The 26,693-nt window shown below is 42.5% G+C and overlaps 2 protein-coding genes across 5 annotated transcripts; both read right to left on the bottom strand.

Annotated features, from left to right (window-relative positions):
- Positions 1-6,650: 6,650 nt before the first annotated feature.
- Positions 6,651-8,024, bottom strand: LOC136496254 (kinesin-like protein KIN-14C). Its single transcript, XM_066491920.1, has 5 exons — positions 7,827-8,024; positions 7,658-7,744; positions 7,456-7,575; positions 7,141-7,344; positions 6,651-6,788 (listed from the first exon to the last, which is right to left on the bottom strand). Exons 1-5 carry the CDS (start codon positions 8,022-8,024, stop codon positions 6,651-6,653), a joined length of 747 nt encoding a protein of 248 aa, XP_066348017.1.
- Positions 7,933-16,208, bottom strand: LOC136498020 (uncharacterized). 4 transcript variants are annotated; one of them, XM_066493952.1, is made up of 14 exons: positions 16,053-16,208; positions 14,867-15,114; positions 14,504-14,780; positions 14,047-14,161; positions 13,876-13,954; positions 12,808-13,418; positions 11,844-12,093; positions 11,481-11,757; positions 11,024-11,138; positions 10,853-10,931; positions 9,785-10,395; positions 8,821-9,070; positions 8,458-8,734; positions 7,933-8,115 (listed from the first exon to the last, which is right to left on the bottom strand). In XM_066493952.1, exons 3-14 carry the CDS (start codon positions 14,717-14,719, stop codon positions 8,074-8,076), a joined length of 2,922 nt encoding a protein of 973 aa, XP_066350049.1. In that variant the 5' UTR covers positions 14,720-14,780; positions 14,867-15,114; positions 16,053-16,208; the 3' UTR covers positions 7,933-8,073. The 4 variants fall into 4 exon arrangements, with proteins under 4 accessions (XP_066350049.1, XP_066350048.1, XP_066350050.1 ...); XM_066493951.1 differs by having other exon boundaries at positions 14,867-15,117; positions 16,053-16,207; XM_066493953.1 differs by having other exon boundaries at positions 8,821-9,067; positions 14,867-15,117; positions 16,053-16,207.
- Positions 16,209-26,693: the final 10,485 nt, after the last annotated feature.

Raw genomic sequence — 26,693 nt, 5'->3', positions numbered from 1 at the left:
AGGCAAACTTGTCGAATGTAGGGTCTGATTTGGACGAGTTCCTTTTGGTCGCCACTCTTCTAGTCTTATGGATCCTTCCCATATCCTTATTTGGAATGTTAGAGGGCTTAATTCAGCAGCCCGACGAGATTCAGTGAGAGTGTTGGTGGATTCCGCTAAGATTGATGTTGTATGCCTCCAGGAAACAAAAATGACTTCTATAAATAGACAGGTAGTTAACTCCGCCTATGTTGTCTCAACATAGCAGGTCCCAAGCCCTGGTAAAGGAGGAGGGTTGTGATAGGCGTGGCGAGCCAACATTAAACCTAGCCATTCTAATGGAGATGAAACCCGAAAGAAAATCGTTGGGGCGTAACCCTCTTAGCGACGCGCCATATCGGAACCCGGGTATGGTGTTAAATGAGCAAGGGTCGGGTCGTCACCCCCGTGACGCGCCGTGTCGCAATCTGGGCACGGTGTCAAGTGATCAAGAATCGGGTCGTCGCATCCTTAGTGGCGCGCTACATCGGCGCCCGGGTGTAGTGAAAAATGAGCAAGGGTCTTCACATCTGATTCGACGGGTGCTAAGGGTAAGAAAGCTAGTCGAACCAACTATGATCCGTTTAGGCAGTTGGAATGTAGGGTCGCTTACAGGTAAGTTAAGAGAATTAGTTGATACCGCGACTAGGAGGCGTGTAAATATATTATGCGTTCAAGAGACTAAATGGAAGGGTTAGAAGGCGAAGGAGGTGGACAATACAGGTTTCAAGCTTTGGTACACAGGGACAGTTGCGAATAGAAATGGAGTAGCAGTTTTGATTGATAAGAGCCTTAAGAATAGTGTGGTGGGAGTGAGAAGGCAAGGAGATAGGATTATCTTAGTCAAGCTTGTCATTGGTGATATGGTCTTGAACGTAATTAGTGCGTATGCCCCCCAAGTAGGCCTCGACGAGAGTGCTAAGAGACAGTTCTGGGAAGACTTAGATGGCCTGATTAGAGCTGTACCCAGTAGTGAGAAGCTTTTTATAGGAGGAGATCTTAATGGGCATGTAGGTACTACAAGCGCAGGTTTCGAGGCAGTTCATGGAGGTTTTGGGTATGGTAGTAGGAATCAGGAGAGGAAGGAAGTTCTGGACTTCGCGGTAGCTTTTGACCTGATGATAGCCAACACTTTCTTTAGAAAGAGAGAATCTCATCTAGTGACCTTTAGTAGCGGACAACACTCTAGCCAGATTGACTTTGTCCTCACAAGAAGAAAGGACAAACGAGCATGCTTGGGTTGTAAGGTGATACCAGGGGAGTGTGTTGTTTCTCAACATAAGCTTTTGGTGGCAGACTTTCGTTTTCAGGTGCGTGCCCGTAGGGATAAACAAGCTAAGATTGAAAGAACAAAGTGGTGGAAACTGAAAGGGTTGACGTCAGAGGTATTCAGGAAAAGGGTTATCAAAGAGGGCTCTTGGAAGGAAGAAGATGACATAAACAACATGTGGGAGAAGATGGCAACCAACATTCGGAAGGTAGCCTCAGAGGTATGTGGAGTAACCAAAGGAAGTGGAGGCGAGGCTAAAGATACTTGGTGGTGGAATGAGGAAATCCAAAGGGCTATTAAGGAGAAGAAAGAGTGCTATAGACGCTTGTACCATGACAGGAGTGTGGACAACATAGAGAAGTACAAGGTGGCAAAGAAGACTACAAAGCGAGCTGTAAGTGTGGCAAAGGGTAGAGCGTACGAGGATCTTTATCAACGTTTGAGTACGAAGGAAGGAGAGAAGGACATTTATAGGATGGCTAAGGTTCGTGAGAGAAAGACAATGGACTTCAACCAAGTTAAGTGCATTAAGGATGAAAGAGAGCATCTCTTGGTGAAGGAGGATGAGATCCGACATCGATGGCAAAAGTATTTTGACAAATTGTTCAATGGTGAGAATACGGACACAACCTTTCAGTTGGATGACTCTTTTGATGACACCAATAGGCGTTTTGTGCAGAGAATCCAAGAATCTGAAGGTCAGAGAGGCATTGAAAAGGATGAAATGAGGTAAGGCGATGGGACCGGATGGTATCCCAATCGAGGTGTGGAGATGTCTCGGGGACATAGCTATAGTATGGCTAACCAAGCTGTTCAACCATATTTTTCGATCGAACAAGATGCCTGATGAGTGGAGAACAAGTATATTGGTACCGATCTACAAGAATAAAGGGGATATTCAAAGTTGTACTAATTACCGGGGAATTAAGTTTATGAGCCATACTATGAAGCTATGGGAGAGAGTTATCGAGCATCGCTTGAGAGCAATAACACGGGTCTCTATGAACCAATTTGGTTTCATGCCCGGAAGGTCAACCATGAAAGCCATTTTCTTAATAAGACAAGTTATGGAGCAGTATAGGGAGAAGGACCTACACATGGTTTTTATTGACTTGGAGAAGGCTTATGATAAAATACCAAGGAATGTTATGTGGTGGGCTTTGGACAAACATAAAGTCCTAACGAAGTATCATTAACGACATGTACAACAATGTTGTGACTAGAGTTCGAACAAGTGATGGAGACACGGATGACTTCCCGATTAGGATAGGACTACATCAAGGGTCAGCTTTGAGCCCTTATTTATTTGCCTTAGTGATGGATGAGGTCACAAGGGACATACAAGGGGACATCCCTTGGTGTATGCTTTTCGCGGACGATGTAGTGCTAGTTGATGAAAGCCGAACAGGAGTGAATCAGAAACTGGAGTTATGGCGGGAGACTTTGGAGTCCAAAGGTTTTAGACTCAGTAGAACTAAAACTGAGTATATGAGATGTGACTTTGGCACTACTATTCGGGAGGAGGAAGATAATAGTTTGGAAGGTCAAGTAGTGCCTAGGAAGGATACCTTTCGATATTTAAGATCAATGCTACAGAGAGACGGGGATATTGATGAAGATGTTAGCCATAGAATCAAAGCAGGGTGGATGAAGTGGCGGCAAGCATCTGGTGTCCTATGTGACAAAAGGGTACCACAGAAGCTAAAAGGCAAGTTTTATAGGACAGCGATTAGACCTGCTATGTTGTATGGTGCAGAATGTTGGCCTACGAAAAGACGACATGTTCAACAGATAAGTGTCGCGGAAATGCGTATGTTGCGTTGGATTTGCGGTCATACGAGAAGGGATCGAGTTCGGAATGATGATATACGTGATAGATTAGGGGTAGCACCAATTGAAAAAAAGCTTGTCCAACACCGGTTGAGATGGTTTGGACATGTCCAACGGAGACCTCCAGAGGCACCGGTGCGTAGTGGAATCCTAAGCCAGGATAGTAACGTGAAGAGAGGACAGAGGAAGACCGAAGTTGACTTAGGGTAGAGGCAATAAAAGGAGACTTGAAAGGATGGAATATACCCAAAGACTTAGCCTTAGATAGGAGTGCTTGGAAGACAGCTATTCACGTGCCTGAACCTTGATTGCTTCTGCTGGGTTTCAACTCTAGCCTACCCCAACTTGTTTGGGATTTAAAGGCTTTGTTGTTGTTGTTGTTGTTGATAAATAGACAGGTAGTTCTATCGATGCTAGGCAGTGATTTTGACAACTTTGTATCCCTGACGTCAGTGGGTGCTAGTGGAGGAATTCTTATTGCTTGGAGAAGTCGTCTGGGTACAATTGGAGCTAGCAGGCTAGATTCTCACTGTGTTTCAATCCAATTTTTCCCTGTTAATGGTAATACTTGGTGGCTCACATGTGTTTATGGCCCTCAGGACAACCAGGAAAAGATTCAATTCTTACAGGAACTCCGCGAAGTGCGTGCTCAGTGTGTAGGACCCTGGATGGTGGCAGGGGATTTTAACCTCATCTACAAAGATGAAGATAAAAACAACTCAAACCTAAATCGAGCAATGATGGGAAGGTTTAGGAGATGGATTAATGATATGGCACCGACAGAGATCCCCCTACATAGTCGTAAATTCACTTGGTCAAGTTCATCATCCAGTGCTTCTCCCACTTTAGTGAGGCTTGATCGTGTTTTCTGCTCTTTGAAATGGGAGGAATTATTCCCTGATTGTCTTCTACAGAGTTCTTCCTCAGATGACTCAGATCATTGTCCTCTCATTTTCGGATTGATGGATAATCCCCCCAGCAGAGGACGGTTCCATTTTGAAGACTTCTGGCCTTCTCTTGATGGTTTTCTGGATACAGTGGAATCTGCATGGGGATCTGTCCCACCTTGCAGCTGCCCTGTGGAGACACTCATTGAAATTGAAGGCAACAAGAAAACTACAGAGCTGGAGTCAAAAGAAGGTGGGGCATATTAGATCTCAGCTTGCTCTGGCAAAGGAAATCATTCACCAACTTGAAATTGCACAGGACAACCGAGTGCTTCAACCCAACGAACTCTGGTTGCGCAACAACCTCAAGAAGCATGCGCTTGCCCTTTCTTCCTTACTGAGAACAGTGGCCCCGCTGAGATCGAGAATGGGCTGGCTTCGAGATGGGGATGCAAATACAAAGCTTTTCCATATGCATGCACGTTACCGAAAGAGAAAAAATTTCATTGCAAAGTTGAGGGAGGGGGACAGGACCATCACAGCCCATGAGGAGAAAGCTTCTGCAATTTTTTAGTTTTACTCTAATCTAATTGGTTCTGATAATGACCGAGTCAGAACCATCAACCTGGATGCCCTGAACATCCCTAGACATGATCTCGAGGCCCTAGACATTCCTTTCACGGAGGAGGAAGTTTGGAACACCATTAAAAATTTGCCGTCTGATAAGGCCCCAGGCCCGGATGGATTCACAGGGAGATTCTACAAAACCTGCTGGCCAATCATTAAGGAAGATATAATGGCTGTCCTGCATTCTATATGGGGAAAAAACTTCAGAAACTTGTGCATGCTAAACTCTGCTTATATTTCTTTGATTCCAAAAAAAGCAGAGGCTGATCAGGTGAAGGATTTCAGGCCCATTAGCCTTGTGCACAGCTTTGCCAAACTTGCGACCAAAATCTTGGCCAACATATTGGCTGGCCACTTGGATGCAATGGTCTCCCCCAACCAGAGTGCCTTCATCAAGAGAAGGTTTATCCAGGATAATTTCATGTTGGTGCAACAGACTGTAAGATTCTTGCATTCTCAAAAACAGCCTAGCATTCTCCTCAAGTTGGATATCACAAAGGCATTTGATTCCGTCTCTTGGCCATTCCTAATGGAGGTGCTTGGCCAACTGGGGTTTGGCTCAAGATGGAGGGATCTTTTATGTGGGCTGTTGACTTCATCATCCACTCAAGTCCTCCTTAATGGAACCCCTAGAAAGGTTATACATCACAGGAGAGGACTTCGGCAGGGAGATCCCCTATCTCCAATGCTCTTTATACTTGTCATGGATGTCTTGAACTGGATGATTACTAGAGCATCAGAGGCTGAATTATTTCAGCCATTATCCCGAAGACCTCTCCAACACAGAATCTCACTATATGCTGATGATGTAGCACTCTTTCTCAGGCCGGCATCAGCAGATATTTCATTATCTTTGAGAATCCTTGACTTATTTGGAGATGCTTCGGGGCTTAAGACCAATGTGCAGAAAAGCAATGTTCTGCCAATTCACTGCTCTGAAGAGAATATGAGCCTGGTACAGAACCTGCTGCCGTGTGAAGTGCTAGAGTTCCCATGCAGGTACCTTGGATTGCCTCTCTCAACAAGGAAGTTAACCAGGGGTCAATTCCAGCCCATTATTGACAGAATTGCGGATCAACTACCTGGTTGGAAAGCTGACTTGATGACTCGGGCTAGAAGGGTTGTGATGGTCCAACATGTCCTCACTGCTATGATGGTTTACTTGGCCATGGCAATTGACCTGCCCCCATGGGCAATTAAAGCTATTGACAAGATTAGAAGAGCCTTTATATGGCGCGGTCGTAAAGAAGCAAATGGTGGGCACTGTCTTATTGCTTGGCCTAAGGTGTGCCGTTCAAAGGAGCTTGGGGGATTGGGAATCTCTGATCTGAAAGCACTTGGAGTTGCACTGTGGGTAACATGGCCTTGGCTTAGGAAAACTGAACCTCACAAACCTTGGGCCAGTTTGCCTCTCCAGACTAGCAAAGAAGTTGAATGTCTCCTGATGATGGCTGTGGTCACTAAGGTAGGAGATGGGGCCAATACCTTATTCTGGAAGGATAACTGGCTGGATGGTAAAAGCATCCAGAGCCTTGCCCCCAGTTTATCTGCCTCTGTGTCAAGGAGAAGAAACAGAAGATCTATTAAAGATGCCCTGGACAATGATCTTTGGTTGGAGGATATTCAGGGAGAAATAACCATTGACGCGCTATGGGAATATCTGGAGTTGTGGGATATTATTAATGTGGTGGAACTTCAGCAAGGAATCCCTGATAAACACATCTGGAGACTATCCTCATCAGGACAGTACACAGCGCAATCGGCCTATGAGGCTCAATTTCAGGGGGCTATCCGTTTTGAGCCATATGCACGCATTTGGAAAACTTGGGCACCTCCCAAATGTCGATTCTTTATGTGGCTGGTTGCCCACAATCGATGTTGGACTGCAGATAGGTTGTGGCTCGGAGAGGTCTCCCGCATCCTGCTAGATGCCCGCTTTGCGACCAAGAAGAAGAGAACATTCAACACCTCCTCATTGGGTGTGTCTTCGCTAGGCAGTTCTGGTACTCCATCTTGCATTATGCAGGCCTCTCAGTCCTCGCCCCACAGCCATCTGATACAGCCCTGAATGACTGGTGGAGGAAAGTGGAGAATTGTGTGGACAGTGAGGTGCGCAAAGGACTGAACTCGTTTATCATCCTGGGAGCCTGGACTATCTGGAGACACCAAAATGATTGTGTGTTCAATGGAGCTTCACCCAGGTTGGGTACAGCCCTGGTTTTGGCCAAGGAGGAGGCCCTTTTGTGGAGCTTGGCACGAGCCAAGGGTCTCCCCCCGCCAGATATCAGAGGGGTGGGTTAGGCTTAGTTTTTGGACTCCTATAATGGTCGCCTTTCTATCTGTAAAGGGTGATTAGATTCCAGAGGATCTAGTGCGGGTGTGTGTGTCTATGTATGACTCTTTCTTCTACTATTAAAGTATTAATACAATGATACGCAGCTCTCCTGCGTGTTCGAGAAAAATAAATAAATAAATTGTCGATCAAATATATTTAGTGGAAATACTCACTCTATAAGATTCAAGCTGATTGCCCATTGAGCTGTTACTTTCTCTCATAATAGCCATAGTTTCCATCATGGCACTCTTCTCTTTTTGAAGTTTTGAGATAGTCTCACCACTCTTTGAGGCATCAGCCTGAAGATTACTGTTCTGTTGTTGCAGGCTGCTGTTGCATTCTTGAAGCCTTTTATTCGTGTCTTCGGCCATTTTTAACTGGTTTGACAATTCACAGCACATATTATGTTAACAGATACAAAACCATGTGAAAATATTCAATGAGACTATATTCACCATTTCTTAAAAAAAAGACTCTTTCAACCATACCTGCTCGCTAAACCGCTTAGCATCATGAGTGACCCTTTCTAGGTCCACAGTCAGCACATCTCGTGAACTCTCAGCTGATTCCCTTTCCTGATTTTCTTTCTCGTAAGACTCCACAGCGATCTGCCATATGTACAATTGAGCATCTCGTGGGTGCTGGTAAACTACCTTTGTAGGAAGTAAAACGGCGAACAAGTATGTTTACCTTATTCCCAAATATGAAATCAAGATGTTCAAGATCTTTAGGAGGTCCATGTATTAAATCTTTGTACTCTTTCTTTGATATCCGAGACTGAAAAACAAATAAAAAAATTTAGTTGCAACTTTCCTTATCCATAAAAACATTTAAACAAAATAAATGAACACAATATTACCTTTAATATTCGCTTCCAAAATTTTTCATCTTTTACCTCCACTTTTGCCCCTAATACTTTATTGTGATAAAAGCTATGAAGTCTTTTCACCTCATCCCATTTATATCTAATTTGAGATTTCGTGCATTTCATTCCTTCTTTGAAGAGCCTCTGACGTATCGTTTCACATGCTTTGTCAGAGAGCTCTCCCACCTCCATATTTCCTTGAGAGATTTCTTGGAAACAAATATGGATAAACAAAGAAGTTCTACTCTGATCCCATATTATTTTTCTCAGGAACCTCTTCAATCTGCTTATTCAATGCCCACAACTCAAGTTGTCAGTTCTAGAGGTCACTTTTCAAACAATAGCCAAAACTGTAGTTGAATATGCTAACTTCTCATCCAAGGAATCACGCATGGTAGAAAAAAGAATCAGTAGTGCATACAGATTATCAGTATTATTCACCTGAAACTAAATGGTGCAAGAAGAAGGTTGGTTACCAATTTATGAACAAGGTAAATAAAAGCTGGCACATGGTTATTATCAAAAGGATTGTATATTCAAGATGATAGGGCACAAATATTGAGGGAAACGAAAGATCAGTTACCAAGGATGTGTGGAAAAAATACAGAAAGAAGAGTCAGCATACCATCAAGTTTGACAAATGGGAACGAGTATGTGCTTGGTTGTTTCCTTGTGGATCCCCCATTGTGCTAGGCTGTGAAGCGTTCGTGTTTGAATAAGCATGACTTGAAACTGATGGCACATAATATTGAAGTCCAGAAGGATCAAGTACGTCCTGCCTGAGCTCATTAGCCTCTGAAACAGAAGGCGCATCGACATTCTCCATGTTGGCTCCCAGCATGGCCTCAAGATTTTCGTCTGCTTGCGAAGTTACTGCACCACTTTCATAGTAATCTTGATTCCTGCAACAGACAATTCCACAGTGTCAACATTCCCGACGCGAAGGGGTAAGGAAAATGCCACAAAAAACAGCAGTAAAATGCTTCACCTGGCATCTAATTGATCTACTGGTGCAGATTCCTCTCGAGCAGGGAATTCCACATTTCTATCCGTGGCCTTTCGTGGGAGTAGCCCAGAAAACGCACCAGATCCAAAACTGCCAAAGCTCAAACTGACACGTTCTGTTTCCGTAACTTGCAAATGATCAGGAATTATCACTGCAGGGTTATCTTCGGCAGTCTTTTTTGCAGCTAACTCATCATTATGTAGGCTTAAACTCTGGAAGTTTGCTGCTGCTGCTGAAGATAATAAACATATATAAACAACAATTACAAAAGGAATCAGAACTCATTGTGAACCATGCCAACAATTTTGTACAAAATTAAAAAACAAGACCAAGCTATCAGAATGCAACATGATTCATAAATATCCAAAGTGAAGCGATGCATACGATGGTAAACTGGATGAATAATTTGACAAGCCCAACAACACTAGAAGCAAAATAACTCTCCCTTTCTTATGGAAAGCGAAGAATAATATGACAGTCCATAGTTTATTGTTGAAGACAAAACAATATAATGTCAATATTTGTTCTTTAAATCTGTTTTAACTACAGTATCTATTACTTAACAAATACTAGCAGCATTTGATCCCATAGTTTGGATAAAGTAATGCTTTTAGGTGCTTATATTTGTCCCAGTACCTTCCTGATTATGTTTACATCTATGGCACAAATACAGTCTGCGCAGAGTGAAATATACAGGCAGAACTACATAACACATGGTAAAAAAAAACAGTTTACATTACCCAACTAGAGTCAAGCAGATAATTACAATTTAGACCACTTCTTCCATGATTCTGACTAAGACTGACAACTACCTAAGATGTTACTTTGGTGCTTATTCCATAGCTAATATATGGAAAATTAAATAAATTGATGTTTATAGAAAAAATCATCAACCTCTAAAATGGTTAACCAACAGCTAGCAGATTCCCATTAGTTCTACACTTACCTTCTTGTTCTGTGTAAGAGTAATTATGACGCTGATAGGAACTTGAGTTGTTCAACATTCCATCATTGTATTCAGAAATACCGTCACTAGGTTCCAAGTGTCTCTCAGAGGCAGGTGCTGGTCTCATTGCAAAGGTGCTGTTTTCATCCAAGTGCGAATTTTCATGTGAATTAACTACATCAGTAACCAATGTAGATGACTGAAACGATGCTTCATACAAGGACGGATCACCAGATGTCTCAGGAAGGGATGTTGGGTCGTCTTGCGGAGACCAATCAGTACCATATGGGAGCTTGCTGTCAGCAGCAGAATGACCATGATTCTTAACCTGAACCGAATCTTGGGCAGGTTGTAACCCCTTGTCAAGCTCTGTTGGGGGAACCATGCTTACAGATTGTTTCAGGTGCTGGTTTGTGTTTGGCAGAGATGGGTACTGTCCAGCATAACCTCTGTCAGCTGTGACAACAGGTTTGCTAGAAGCCTTGCCCTGAGGCCGACCCATTTTCACAATGTCAGACATCGACAACTGACCAGGTACACCATGCTCAAACCCAGACGATGATTGCAATGATACTGGTCCATCAGTAACCATATGTTTGTTTGCAGAGGAACTGCAGAATACAAGAGAGAATATTAACATCTGCAATCAGCAAAATGTAATAATAAAAAATAAATGATCTGAAAATATTGACAGTTGAGAATAATTCTCTATTTTATAGAGATGGGCATCATTCACACATTTGGAGATCATTCTGTTGATTCTGAATACCTACAATATTGCAAATGATCTTTTTTGCAAAAACTAGAATGTCATGAAGTAAATGAAATGAGCTACCAAGAGAACAATAGTAAACCTAAGAAATTAACACCACTAATTCTTGTTATCCTTGGATGTTTACTCAACATGACAAAAGCACCGGCGGTAACACAAAAAATAGACATCACGAGCCACAACAAAATTATTTGAAGGAAAACAGAAAATCACTTAAATTAACAAAAAAAAAAGTATATAAACACACAGCACCGGTCCTTTGAATGGATCACAGAAGGGTCCTTTTGTCCCTTTACCTTGCAATTGTTTGCCTCTGACTGGAATTAACTGATGCCGTACCAGACCCTGAGACTGGTGGCCTTGAGGTCATGTTACCTAATTTTTGGAATGAAATGAAGATTGGGTCAGACGAAATAATGGGCCAAAAAAACAATCTTGAGGTTAAAAATGGCACACATTCTATTTACCAGTAGAGCTGGAGTGCACAGAATTGCTCTGTCCACCACGATCTGCACCACTTCTAAAGCCTCGACTAGTAGAACTATTTGCCAATCGATATCTTGTCTCAGGAACCTCTTCAATCTGCTTATTCAATGCCCACAACTCAAGTTGTCAGTTCTAGAGGTCACTTTTCAAACAATAGCCAAAACTGTAGTTGAATATGCTAACTTCTCATCCAAGGAATCACGCATGGTAGAAAAAAGAATCAGTAGTGCATACAGATTATCAGTATTATTCACCTGAAACTAAATGGTGCAAGAAGAAGGTTGGTTACCAATTTATGAACAAGGTAAATAAAAGCTGGCACATGGTTATTATCAAAAGGATTGTATATTCAAGATGATAGGGCACAAATATTGAGGGAAACGAAAGATCAGTTACCAAGGATGTGTGGAAAAAATACAGAAAGAAGAGTCAGCATACCATCAAGTTTGACAAATGGGAACGAGTATGTGCTTGGTTGTTTCCTTGTGGATCCCCCATTGTGCTAGGCTGTGAAGCGTTCGTGTTTGAATAAGCATGACTTGAAACTGATGGCACATAATATTGAAGTCCAGAAGGATCAAGTACGTCCTGCCTGAGCTCATTAGCCTCTGAAACAGAAGGCGCATCGACATTCTCCATGTTGGCTCCCAGCATGGCCTCAAGATTTTCGTCTGCTTGCGAAGTTACTGCACCACTTTCATAGTAATCTTGATTCCTGCAACAGACAATTCCACAGTGTCAACATTCCCGACGCGAAGGGGTAAGGAAAATGCCACAAAAAACAGCAGTAAAATGCTTCACCTGGCATCTAATTGATCTACTGGTGCAGATTCCTCTCGAGCAGGGAATTCCACATTTCTATCCGTGGCCTTTCGTGGGAGTAGCCCAGAAAACGCACCAGATCCAAAACTGCCAAAGCTCAAACTGGCACGTTCTGTTTCCGTAACTTGCAAATGATCAGGAATTATCACTGCAGGGTTATCTTCGGCAGTCTTTTTTGCAGCTAACTCATCATTATGTAGGCTTAAACTCTGGAAGTTTGCTGCTGCTGCTGAAGATAATAAACATATATAAACAACAATTACAAAAGGAATCAGAACTCATTGTGAACCATGCCAACAATTTTGTACAAAATTAAAAAACAAGACCAAGCTATCAGAATGCAACATGATTCATAAATATCCAAAGTGAAGCGATGCATAACGATGGTAAACTGGATGAATAATTTGACAAGCCCAACAACACTAGAAGCAAAATAACTCTCCCTTTCTTATGGAAAGCAAAGAATAATATGACAGTCCATAGTTTATTGTTGAAGACAAAACAATATAATGTCAATATTTGTTCTTTAAATCTGTTTTAACTACAGTATCTATTACTTAACAAATACTAGCAGCATTTGATCCCATAGTTTGGATAAAGTAATGCTTTTAGGTGCTTATATTTGTCCCAGTACCTTCCTGATTATGTTTACATCTATGGCACAAATACAGTCTGCGCAGAGTGAAATATACAGGCAGAACTACATAACACATGGTAAAAAAAACAGTTTACATTACCCAACTAGAGTCAAGCAGATAATTACAATTTAGACCACTTCTTCCATGATTCTGACTAAGACTGACAACTACCTAAGATGTTACTTTGGTGCTTATTCCATAGCTAATATATGGAAAATTAAATAAATTGATGTTTATAGAAAAAATCATCAACCTCTAAAATGGTTAACCAACAGCTAGCAGATTCCCATTAGTTCTACACTTACCTTCTTGTTCTGTGTAAGAGTAATTATGACGCTGATAGGAACTTGAGTTGTTCAACATTCCATCATTGTATTCAGAAATACCGTCACTAGGTTCCAAGTGTCTCTCAGAGGCAGGTGCTGGTCTCATTGCAAAGGTGCTGTTTTCATCCAAGTGCGAATTTTCATGTGAATTAACTACATCAGTAACCAATGTAGATGACTGAAACGATGCTTCATACAAGGACGGATCACCAGATGTCTCAGGAAGGGATGTTGGGTCGTCTTGCGGAGACCAATCAGTACCATATGGGAGCTTGCTGTCAGCAGCAGAATGACCATGATTCTTAACCTGAACCGAATCTTGGGCAGGTTGTAACCCCTTGTCAAGCTCTGTTGGGGGAACCATGCTTACAGATTGTTTCAGGTTCTGGTTTGTGTTTGGCAGAGATGGGTACTGTCCAGCATAACCTCTGTCAGCTGTGACAACAGGTTTGCTAGAAGCCTTGCCCTGAGGCCGACCCATTTTCACAATGTCAGACATCGACAACTGACCAGGTACACCATGCTCAAACCCAGACGATGATTGCAATGATACTGGTCCATCAGTAACCATATGTTTGTTTGCAGAGGAACTGCAGAATACAAGAGAGAATATTAACATCTGCAATCAGCAAAATGTAATAATAAAAAATAAATGATCTGAAAATATTGACAGTTGAGAATAATTCTCTATTTTATAGAGATGGGCATCATTCACACATTTGGAGATCATTCTGTTGATTCTGAATACCTACAATATTGCAAATGATCTTTTTTGCAAAAACTAGAATGTCATGAAGTAAATGAAATGAGCTACCAAGAGAACAATAGTAAACCTAAGAAATTAACACCACTAATTCTTGTTATCCTTGGATGTTTACTCAACATGACAAAAGCACCGGCGGTAACACAAAAAATAGACATCACGAGCCACAACAAAATTATTTGAAGGAAAACAGAAAATCACTTAAATTAACAAAAAAAAAAGTATATAAACACACAGCACCGGTCCTTTGAATGGATCACAGAAGGGTCCTTTTGTCCCTTTACCTTGCAATTGTTTGCCTCTGACTGGAATTAACTGATGCCGTACCAGACCCTGAGACTGGTGGCCTTGAGGTCATGTTACCTAATTTTTGGAATGAAATGAAGATTGGGTCAGACGAAATAATGGGCCAAAAAAACAATCTTGAGGTTAAAAATGGCACACATTCTATTTACCAGTAGAGCTGGAGTGCACAGAATTGCTCTGTCCACCACGATCTGCACCACTTCTAAAGCCTCGACTAGTAGAACTATTTGCCAATCGATATCTTGTCTCAGGAACCTCTTCAATCTGCTTATTCAATGCCCACAACTCAAGTTGTCAGTTCTAGAGGTCACTTTTCAAACAATAGCCAAAACTGTAGTTGAATATGCTAACTTCTCATCCAAGGAATCACGCATGGTAGAAAAAAGAATCAGTAGTGCATACAGATTATCAGTATTATTCACCTGAAACTAAATGGTGCAAGAAGAAGGTTGGTTACCAATTTATGAACAAGGTAAATAAAAGCTGGCACATGGTTATTATCAAAAGGATTGTATATTCAAGATGATAGGGCACAAATATTGAGGGAAACGAAAGATCAGTTACCAAGGATGTGTGGAAAAAATACAGAAAGAAGAGTCAGCATACCATCAAGTTTGACAAATGGGAACGAGTATGTGCTTGGTTGTTTCCTTGTGGATCCCCCATTGTGCTAGGCTGTGAAGCGTTCGTGTTTGAATAAGCATGACTTGAAACTGATGGCACATAATATTGAAGTCCAGAAGGATCAAGTACGTCCTGCCTGAGCTCATTAGCCTCTGAAACAGAAGGCGCATCGACATTCTCCATGTTGGCTCCCAGCATGGCCTCAAGATTTTCGTCTGCTTGCGAAGTTACTGCACCACTTTCATAGTAATCTTGATTCCTGCAACAGACAATTCCACAGTGTCAACATTCCCGACGCGAAGGGGTAAGGAAAATGCCACAAAAAACAGCAGTAAAATGCTTCACCTGGCATCTAATTGATCTACTGGTGCAGATTCCTCTCGAGCAGGGAATTCCACATTTCTATCCGTGGCCTTTCGTGGGAGTAGCCCAGAAAACGCACCAGATCCAAAACTGCCAAAGCTCAAACTGGACACGTTCTGTTTCCGTAACTTGCAAATGATCAGGAATTATCACTGCAGGGTTATCTTCGGCAGTCTTTTTTGCAGCTAACTCATCATTATGTAGGCTTAAACTCTGGAAGTTTGCTGCTGCTGCTGAAGATAATAAACATATATAAACAACAATTACAAAAGGAATCAGAACTCATTGTGAACCATGCCAACAATTTTGTACAAAATTAAAAAACAAGACCAAGCTATCAGAATGCAACATGATTCATAAATATCCAAAGTGAAGCGATGCATAACGATGGTAAACTGGATGAATAATTTGACAAGCCCAACAACACTAGAAGCAAAATAACTCTCCCTTTCTTATGGAAAGCAAAGAATAATATGACAGTCCATAGTTTATTGTTGAAGACAAAACAATATAATGTCAATATTTGTTCTTTAAATCTGTTTTAACTACAGTATCTATTACTTAACAAATACTAGCAGCATTTGATCCCATAGTTTGGATAAAGTAATGCTTTTAGGTGCTTATATTTGTCCCAGTACCTTCCTGATTATGTTTACATCTATGGCACAAATACAGTCTGCGCAGAGTGAAATATACAGGCAGAACTACATAACACATGGTAAAAAAAACAGTTTACATTACCCAACTAGAGTCAAGCAGATAATTACAATTTAGACCACTTCTTCCATGATTCTGACTAAGACTGACAACTACCTAAGATGTTACTTTGGTGCTTATTCCATAGCTAATATATGGAAAATTAAATAAATTGATGTTTATAGAAAAAATCATCAACCTCTAAAATGGTTAACCAACAGCTAGCAGATTCCCATTAGTTCTACACTTACCTTCTTGTTCTGTGTAAGAGTAAGTATGACGCTGATAGGAACTTGAGTTGTTCAACATTCCATCATTGTATTCAGAAATACCATCACTAGGTTCCAAGTGTCTCTAGCAACGCGCTCAGACTAGACCCATGCAAACCCTAGCAACGCGCCCTACAACGAACAGCTAAACAGGCACGGAATCGTGGGAGTGGGGAGTGGGCAGAGGACAGCGCAAGCCGGACCTTGGGAGACGAGGCGGCCGTCGGCGTCCATGCCGCACTCGCGCGGTGCAGCGTAGATCTCCGCCTCCGTAAGGTTCACGATCTCCTTGAGGCCCTGCACCAGCTTCCTGGACCCGGCCGGGACGGACGCCGCCGCCACCATAGCCCCCTTCCCTCCGGCTCCGCCGCCGCTCCACCTCGCCGCCGGTACCCCCTCCTGGGACTCGGGGCCCGGTGGGTGGGGTTTTTACATTTTTACCATTATAAAAATTATCACTCATCCAAATACGGAGACGAGGGCCCGCCGTTGCTGCAGTAGGTGGGTTTTTTACATTTTTACCATTATAACTATTGTCGCTCATCCAAATATCATCCTTACAGTCACAATTACAAATTTACCAGATGAAAGAAGTCTCTCTTACCACTTTTGCACATACGGCATGACACGCCGGCACGACATGCTAGTGTCCAGTCAGCACATGGGTGAAAATGACTCGCCTGCCACATGTGCAAAAGTAGTAAAAGAGTTGTTAAAACTTCTCTCATCTGATAAATGTATAATTGTCATCGTAAGGATGATATTTGAACGAGTGGCAATGGTCATAATGGTAAAAATGTAAAAAAACCCCGGTTGGGGGCGGCGGTGGTGGTGGTGGCGGTAGCTTCGGTTTCGGCTTTGTTCACTTTACTCTCTCCTATGCAACGGCAGCTGCTGCCTAATTCCAAACGGGAAAATTGGAGCCGTTAAATGAGACCAAAATACCCCTAAATCAGTATAACGTGAATACATGACCCCAGCACATGGTAATAGGTTAAACTCAGCACATATGAACAGATAATTAAGCACATGGGTCCATCCACATATTAACAACACATATACATATTCATCCAGCACCATTTTTACCATTTACCACATACACAAGGACAATCATTCCAGCACATTAGAATTGTAATTGCAGCACATTACATTCATGGAAATACATCTATAGTTTAAAACATGCAGCTTACACTTAATAAGTCCGTCAGCACACAAAGGTCTAATAACACCAACACTAGCTAGAAAATAACAGTGGCACTACACATAGGCTTTGCACTTACAAATCCAATGCCTAGCCTATTTCGCAGAATTCTCTTATAACAACGGTTACCAAGCAAGCTTGAAGATGGCACCATTCGAAGCCTTGTGTGGAAGAAAATGCCAGACACCATTAATATGGTCAGAAGTCGGAGAAAGAAGACTATTCGGCCTAGATATGATGAAGGACGCCGAAGAGCAAGTAGCCAAAGTTCGTGAAAACTTGAAGGCAGCACAAAGTAGACAGAAGAGCTATACAGACACCCGGAGGAGACCGTGAGAGCTTCAACCGGGAGATTTCGCCTATTTGAAAGTGTCACCCATTAGGGGCACTCGAAGGTTTCAAGTAAGAGGAAAATTAGCCCCGCGATACATCGGACCATATCGGATTATCGAGAAGATTGGAGCTGTAGCCTATCGCTTAGAATTACCGCCAGAAATGTTAGACATGCACGATGTATTCCACGTGTCACAACTAAAGAAGTGCCTGAGGGTACCAGAAGAGCAAGTGCCTATGGAAGCCATGGATTTACAACCAGACTTATATCAGGAAAGACTGGTCCAGATATTGGATGTTGCCACCTGGCAAACCAGGAGGATAGCCGTAAGATTTTGTCGGGTATAATGGAGTAACCACACAGAAGCAGAAGCCACCTGGGAAAGAGAGGATGATCTTTAAAAGGAATTTCCCTATCTATTTGAGGATCAGTTTGAATCTCGAGGACGATATTCTTTTTAAGGGGGTAGGTTTGTAACACCCTAAAAATTTGACTTAGTTTAAAAATCACTAAAAATTTGAACTTTTTAAAAACATTGCATAGAAACCCACATATATAGTTGGTTGACCTAGGTAGTAGTATAAATAAATTAACATAGGAAATAAAAATATTATGAAACCTTGTGTGCTTTAGTGTTTGATTGCTTGTTGAACATATGGTGGTACCTTTATTTTCAAAAGTTGCATTTAAATTTGAATTCAAACCATTTCAAATAGCTTAATTGGAAATAAGGAAAATAGGACGAGGAAGGGAAATAGAAAAAGTGCCATTGGGCCTCATCTCCCTCACCCTCTCCTTTTGGTCTGCAGCGCAGCTCATCCCCTTCCCCTTCTCCCCTTCTCGCGTGGGCCGACCGGTGGCCCAACACCGCAGCGACAGCAACCCGCTTCCCCTTCTCTCTCTCCTTCTCACCGACAGGTGGGACCTGGCCATCAGCTTCTTCCTCCCACGGAGCCCATGCCTGTGCCGCCGTACTGGCCCCACCGTGGCCCATCCTGGCATCAGGGAAGATGAGCGCATAGTCACAGGGTTGACGACGCCCCGAGCCATCCCATCTCCCCCTCTCCCCCTTTCCTTCTCTCTCAATGCTCACAATGCATCAACGCCGGCAAGACAGCCAGTAAGGGAAGCCCCACTGACATGATTGTCGACAAAATATTATCGGCAGTCCTCCAAGGGGTATCCCATGAAGGTAGATTGATCGGCAGAGGAGCATGAGATCAAGAACAAGAAGGCAACAGAGACACACGAGTTAGACAGGTTAAGTCCGTCAGTATGATGTAATACCCTACTCCTGTGGTCTGTTGGTTTGTATTAGCTATCGTATGATATTGCCTGAGTTTAGAAGGGGTCCCTGTCCGCCTTATATAGTCCGGGGAGCAGGGTTACAAGTCGGTTAGATCTGAGAGATAACCGGAAAGTAATAACTGATTACAAGAATCTTGGGATCATACATATCCTAACAGATCTCGTAGTATCTTTAGGATATCTTCCAGATGTCTTATGGGAGACACTGAGCAGAGTCGTGCCCCGCAAGGCTTCATCTTGTGGGCTGGTGAAAGGTCCTAGTATGGCTAGAGGGGGGTGAATAGCCTAATAAAAATTCTACAAATCAACTAGAGCAATTTGATTAGTATGACAAATAGCTTAATGCAAACTTGCTCTAGCTCTACACGGGTTGCAAGCCACCTATTTGACAATTCTAGTTGCAATGATAACTTAGGCACACAATCTAAAGGATCACTACTTACTAAAAGCTCTCATAAAAATTACTCTAAAGAGCTCCACTAGATAAACAATTTAACACAAGGCAAGCTCTCAATTCTAGCTACACTAAAGAGCTTGCAATATCTAATTTGCGAAAATGTAAATGAGTAAGTGATACGATTATACCGCCACGTAGGGGAGTGATCCAATCACAAGATGAAGAATAAGCCAATCACCGGGAGAATGCAAATAGCAAGAGACAATCGATTTTCTCCCGAGGTTCACGTGCTTGCCAACACGCTAGTCCCCGTTGTGTCGACCAACACTCGGTGGTTTGGCGGCTAAGAGGTGTTTCACAAACCTTGTCCATACGATAGGACGCCGCAAGAACCGACCCACAAGTGAGGTAACTCAATGACATGAGCAATTTACTAGAGTTACCTTTCGGCACCCCGCCGGGGAAGGTACAACTCCCCTCACAATCACCGGAGATGGCCACGAATAATCACCAACTCGTGCCGATCCTCCACCGCTGCTCCAACCGTCTAGGTGGTGGCAACCACCAAGAGAAACAAGTGAAAACCGTAGCGTAACACGAATGCCAAGTGCCTCTAGATGCAATCTCTCAAGCAATGCACTCAGATTCTCTCCCAATCTCACAATGATGATGGATCAATGATGGAGATGAGTGGGAGGACTTTGACTAAGCTCACAAGGTTGTTATGTCAATGAAATTGTGCAAGAGAGTGAGCTTGAGCCGGCTATGGGGCTTAAATAGAAGCCCCCACGAAATATAGCCGTTGGGCTCCTTACTGCGCAGAACACGGGCTGACCGGACGCTCCGGTCAGTTGACCAAACGCAGCACCGGACGCAGAGGCAGAAATGACCGAATGCATAGCACTCAGCGTCCGGTTGAGTCCAGTAAGCACCCAGGTCCGACTGGACGCGTCCGGTCGACCGTTCACAGTACGCCGACCAAACAGATTCACACCGGACGGCGACTGGACGCGTCCGATCGCTGAGTACGCCGTGTTAATATCGGACATGTCCGATCACCATACCGGACGCATCCGGTCACTCTCCGACCAGCGCGACTCACTCTGTTTCTTCGCCTAGTTGATCCACATCAACTCCAACTTCAATTCCTTTGTAAATGTGCCAACACCACCAAGTGTACATAACCATGTGCATGTGTGTTAGCTTTTCACAAACATTTCCAAAAGGTTTAGCATTTCACTAGATCCTAAATGCATATGCAATGAGTTAGAGCATCTAGTGGCACTTTGACAACCGCATTTAGATACGTGTTCCACTCCTCTTAATAGTATGGTTATCTATCCTAAATGTGATCACACTCTCTAAGTGTCTTGATCACCAAAACAAAATGGCTCCTATCATTTATACCTTTGCCCTGAGCCTTTTGTTTTTCTCTTTCTTCTTTTCAATATTAAGCACTTGATCATCACCATGCTATCACAATTGTCATGATCTTCATCATTGCTTCTTCTCTTGGAGTAGTGCTACCTATCTCATAATCAATTAGATAAACTAGGTTAGCACTTAGGGTTTCATCAATTAACCAAAACCAAACTAGAGCTTTCAATCTCCCCCTTTTTGGTAATTGATGACAACCCTTTCACAAAGATATAAATTGAATTTTAACTGAATCCATGTTGCTTCTCCAAGCATATTTACCATGTGTTAAAGAATATGGACAAGTTTCATGAATTCTAAATAGTAGCAATTGCTCTCCCTACATATGTGCTAAGAGTTTGGATTGAAACTTACACATATGCTTAGATAGGAAATGTAGGAGACAATTTCTACCAAATGATGCTAAGGTATAAGAGATGAACCTTTGAAGCGTGATACCAATCGGAGTGCACTATTATACCATCCTTAGCACCATTAGTAACTAGACATACACAAAACTAGAATACCCATGAGATCAACATTACAAGCAAGGGTCTAGTTTCAATAGTATGAATCATAAGACTAGTTACTTTAGCTTAATACCACTTGGAAATACATATATGAATGAAATCATTTGAGATCCTATGTGTCACAGAACCGACCAATTTATAAGAGCACAAGTACAAAAACAATCGCCGAAACGATCAAATTCTCGAACTTGAGCCCATATAAACCCGGTAGTCAACTGAAATCACGACGGATTTCAAACCAACTTGCATACAACCAAGATCACAGTAATTCAACATAACATCTCACACGTTACAACATTTCATAAACGGTTTGCAGATAGATTACAACCCATCAGAGTCATTGTTATTACAAACCAAGTCTTGTAAAATAGCGGAAGCAAATAGTTTAACTCACACACATGAGTTCAAATACCAGTACCAGCTTGCCGATCACATCCAACAAAAGCATTCAGATAAGATAACAGGAGATCATGCCCATGATCTAGTCTTCATCACCCACCGGGTGGAGACAATACTTACAGAAGCCCTGATAGAGAAGGTCATCTGCAATAAGAGGGAATAAACCCTGAGTACGGGAATATACTCAGCTAGACTTACCCGTCAAAAACCAAAATAAATGACACCAAGGATCATGCATAGCTTTATTTAGTGGATCTGGCTGACACTTTCTTTTGCGGAAAAGCATATGTAATAATGATTAACTTTTAACCTGAACTAGCAGTGACTTTAAGCCATTAACCTGTCATCTATATTAGCACCTGTACTAATCATTCACTTGATTAATATGCAAACATTAATAACCATAGCAGGTATAAATCTCGGCAACATTATCATCATCATCACCATTATCCATTTAACCATATCGTTAAATTAAGTGAATCTACGTTGCCGCTGCTCAAGTCAAGTTCTCACTATCCGGGAGAGACGGCGATTCGAATCGATTCCTATCCAGCTGGAGGGGTATTCCTAACACAAACCCTGCTTCCCCTGTCAGGGTCGCAAACAAGTCACCTTTGGCATAATTCAGGAGTCGCGAGTCCGAACAGATCGGCATTCTCAGAGAACCACTCTGCCAAGGTTGTTCGGGACTCTAACCCGCCTTGGGCTTATGCCAATGGCTCTCCGCACATCCTTACTACCTCTAGAATGCCGCCACCACTCGCGTTCCCTGCCTGAGTTGAGCTACTCGGCTTCGCGGTCGGAACGACTTATCCGACCAGCTAAGTGTTAGGCTATGTTCAACATGACCTGAGGACGTACAGCGTATCGGTCCTTAAACGACATAGACGGAGTCACTATGTTCAACCTACACAAGACTCCGCCCGGTCTTAATTCATTATTCACATGGTTCTTTTCTACGATAGCAAATATAGCCAACCGTGATCCACCTCATCCTAAATCTCGCAGATGACAGGAAATCACCTGACTTCTACCGCACTAAGCATAGCTAAGCATTTAACCCGTTCCTGAACTTAAATAGGATTCAAGTGCGATATCTGGATAAGGATAGATATATAATGCAGCAATTGGTTTCAACCAAATTCCTATACTTAATGCATCATCAACAATAAAAGATACTCAATTTATTTAATAAAGACATGGGAGACTTATAATGCTCTGGGGCATGCCTTTCAGGAAAGAGGAAGGCTGGTGGTCAGGGCACTCGGGCAACTCCTCCTCGGCGGCTGCTTCTTCGATTGCCTGAACCTCGGGCTCCTCCTCCTAGCTGGCTCACTCGAACTACATCAACGTCACTCCCTCCGACACACCTATTGCATGAATGCGCAAGATAAATATCATGGATGCACATGAACGAAGTTAGGGATGCTCAGGGAATGCACATGCTCACTGTAGTTCGCATATTCCAACTTAAGCTCTATTCAAATCACTTTAACTTACCAAGTTTATACAACCTAATGTATAATTGCTCATCTTCAGTTAAGGACCTAGCACCTGCACCTAAGCATATTCTCAAGTTAGGCTAACCCCTAAACAATCAACGAGAACATTGCATCAAGCATACACTCAAGCATTTGTATTTTAGCAAAATAAAGATTGTGTAGCGGTACAGTAAACTAGCCATAACTGGAGATTTACAAATCCAATTGGCATGCAACAAGACAATTTGGAAAGCTTATGAAATTGTCTACCATTCATTTTCAGACCTCAAAGCATGATTCAACACTTTACCTGGTCGAATTCTTCGATCAACAGAACTCTGTCTTTCCAAGACAGAGAGTAGACCAAACTGGAACCTAACTTTAAACAGCTGTAGTTTCTAAACTACTGGGCCAAATGACCTCAAATTTTGACAGGAGATAGATACATAAATTATCTACAACTCTTGTATTCATCACATTCACAGAAAACTAAAATATCAAGGGAAACTTTCTAAAGTCCCCAGATCTGTCCAGAGGGACATAATGCAAACAATTAATTATTAACTTATGATGTAATCACATAAATAGACCAAACTAAATTTACTCACATCTTACACATATCACAAGAACACCAGAAAGTAGGGTGTTCATCACCAAAACATTTCTTTTAATATCTTTCTTAATTTATTTAATTAATTAAAGGAAATGGTAAATATATATGAAAACTATTCCATTAAATCTACAAAAATTACAGTAGATACTACATGCACCAAGTAGACCACTATAAAAATTTCACACCATTTGAGCAAGGATAACAGTCTACACAAAAATGATAAGACATAATGGCTTAAATTGGCATAATTAGGAAACCTTAGTGAAAAGTGTCAAGCAACAGATTTCATATTTTTCCTAGCATCCTTAAGGTACTAGGATACTACCTACCAAGTTTCATGGCCATTGGATTCATAGATTAATTACTAAAATTTACACAAGGATCATTCAATGGTAAAAGGAAAATCTATAACTCAAAAACCATACATGCAATGGCTCTCAAATTTTAACCAGAGCTTCTACTAAGCAAGAATAGCTTACCCACAAAATTTCACAATTTTTGGATCACAGAAACTCAAGATATGATTTCAACAAGTTTGCATGCATTCAAAAACACCTTTCAAGTTCCTATTTAATTCATTCAAAATTTCTACATCATGTGCTCAAGACATATTTTTCTTAAATACTAGACCTCACTGTGAGTCTAACAAAATTTGAATCACATTATTTGGATCTACACATTTGAAGATACAAAAATCTCAAATCAGCATTCAAAACTGGAATTTTTAAACTAGCTTCTAATACTCAGTCACTGACAAGCGGGGCCCTCGGGTCAGGCGACCCCACAGGTCAGCGAGAGGAAACAGGGGAGGCAGCGACGACGGCGCAGCACACGGCGAAGCTCACCGACGGTGGCTCCTCCGGCAAAATAGACGGCACCGGCGTGCTCCCCAAGTTCCCCCGCGTTGATTGATCCCCTAAGCCTAGACCCTAGCGGCCCCTAAGCACGCCGGACATGGCGCTTGGCGGCTCGGCCATGGCGCACGGCGGTGCGCGGCCGCGCTCTGGCATGATCGGACCGGCTTGGTCAGTAATGTCTTCACGGGAGCAACTACTTGAGATGGGGAAGGCGAGACGAGGTCAAGGGATGGAGGAACGGTGCGGTGGTGCGCTGGCCACGGTGAGCACCAATTCCGGCGAAGCTCAGCCATGGCGGCGGTAGCTGGAATGGTCACAACGACCTTACCTAAGCTCGAATGACTCGGCTAAGTGGTGGAGGACGTAGAGGCGAACACGGCGGAGCTACGGTGAAGACGTAGCGCGTGTTTTAGCAGCGGTGCGTGAGCTCGGTGATGGCGAAGCTCCACGGCAGCGATGGCGGAGCGGCTGCGCTTCGGCTACTGCTGCTGCGAGCTGGAGAAGTGAAAGAGGATGAGAAAGAGTAAGCAGATAGGTAGGCGGACGCGGCTTCAAGACGGAGGACACCGGGCAGCGACGGTAGGCCAGCCACGACGCATGGCGGCCACACGGCGGCCGGTCTCTGTTGCCGGTCGGCCATGATCGGTCTGAACTTCGCGTTTCAGAAATCATCGAGCCCGACTGATAGGCAATGTTTGACGGTGATTTACTCCTAAACCACGATGAGTTAGTGGAAGAATTGTTCATGAAAGTTGTAGAGCTATGGTAGGGCTACAACTTTGATTTAGAAATCAACAGCTAATTCACAACGGATCACGAGTTATGTCAAGCTAAAGTTGGCCCAAACAAACTGAAATTGCATTTAGGACTTAGAAATATTTTCAAGTGTTGAATCAGCTTTCACTTCTGACTTGTGGGACCTTTTTGAGCATGTTGTGCATATTTTCATGACTTGGCTTCCAAACAAAGTTTGTTCCTTATAAAATTTGCTACAACTTTGCTTTAGATTGTGCAGGCATGCATAGACTCTAAGTTGCACTTTTTAAACAGTCAAACTCAGGAGCTCTAGGGGTCCATAATGGTCAACCCATGACTTGGAAACCTAATTAGGCAAAATGATCCACATGAACATTATTCCTAATGACATTCTAGGTGTAACTAAGTTACTTAGGATGATTATTAGCCACACCACACATTGGTCACACAAGAATCAAGCATTGTATGTACTGAAACAATGAAAAACACATGAAATGTTACATTTGTTTCATAGTCATGTTTCACATGTTTCATGATCGTGTTGCATAGTACTACTAACCATGTTTCACTAAAGTGTGTTGCATATGTTGCACTTGAGTGTTGCACACTATTCATTTCATAAAACAAACACACATGAAATATGACCATATGTTGCAATGTTTCAAGAGCATGTTTCATGCAATATGAACTCATGAATGGATGAATGAGGCTCATGTTTATTAAATGCAAGTGCAAATGTGGAAGCCAAACACCTAGGGTGTTACAGCCCTCCCCCTTATAAAAATCTCGTCCCGAGATTTGACAAGCGTACCATTGTTGGTAGAATTCCTTATAACCATCCCTCAAATAATCTTCTCTTTCCCACGTTGCATCGCGTTCACTACCCTGATTACTCCACATGACTTTGTAAAATTTGACCACCCGACTCCGAGTCACTCGCTCTCGAGTGTCAATTACTCGGACCGGCTTTTCTTCAAAAGTCAAATCAGATTCTAACGTGATATCCCCCAGTGGAACACTCTCTTCCGGGACACGAAGACATTTCTTCAACTAGGATACATGAAAGACATTGAAGATAGCACTCATCTCTGGAGGTAATTGAATCTTGTACGCTACCTTACCACTTTGTCCAATGATTTGAAATGGACTGACATATCTCGGTGCAAGCTTTCGCTTCACACCAAAGCATTGGACACTCTTCATAGGTGAGACTTTCAGATAGACGAAGTCTCCAACTTTGAACTCAATAGGTTTTCTACGGCGATCAGCATAACTTTTCTGCCTAGCTTGAGCTGCGGCCATATGGGTTTGGATAGTACAAACTTGTTCTTCGGCTTCTTGAACAAAATCAATACCATAATATCTCCTTTCACCGGCTTTGACCCAATTCAATGGAGTTCTACACTTTCGGCCATACAAAGCTTCGAACGGTGCCATCTTGATACTCTCTTGATAACTATTATTATAAGAGAATTCAGCTAGGGGCAACCACTTTTCCCATGAACCCTTAGCTGAGATGACACATGCTCTCAACATATCTTCTAAGATTTGA

The sequence above is a fragment of the Miscanthus floridulus genome, chromosome 12, assembly GCF_019320115.1.
Source record: "Miscanthus floridulus cultivar M001 chromosome 12, ASM1932011v1, whole genome shotgun sequence".
NCBI lineage: Eukaryota > Viridiplantae > Streptophyta > Magnoliopsida > Poales > Poaceae > Miscanthus > Miscanthus floridulus.
The sequence above is the reverse complement of the archived record's forward strand: the minus strand, read 5'-3'. Positions and strand labels throughout refer to the sequence as shown.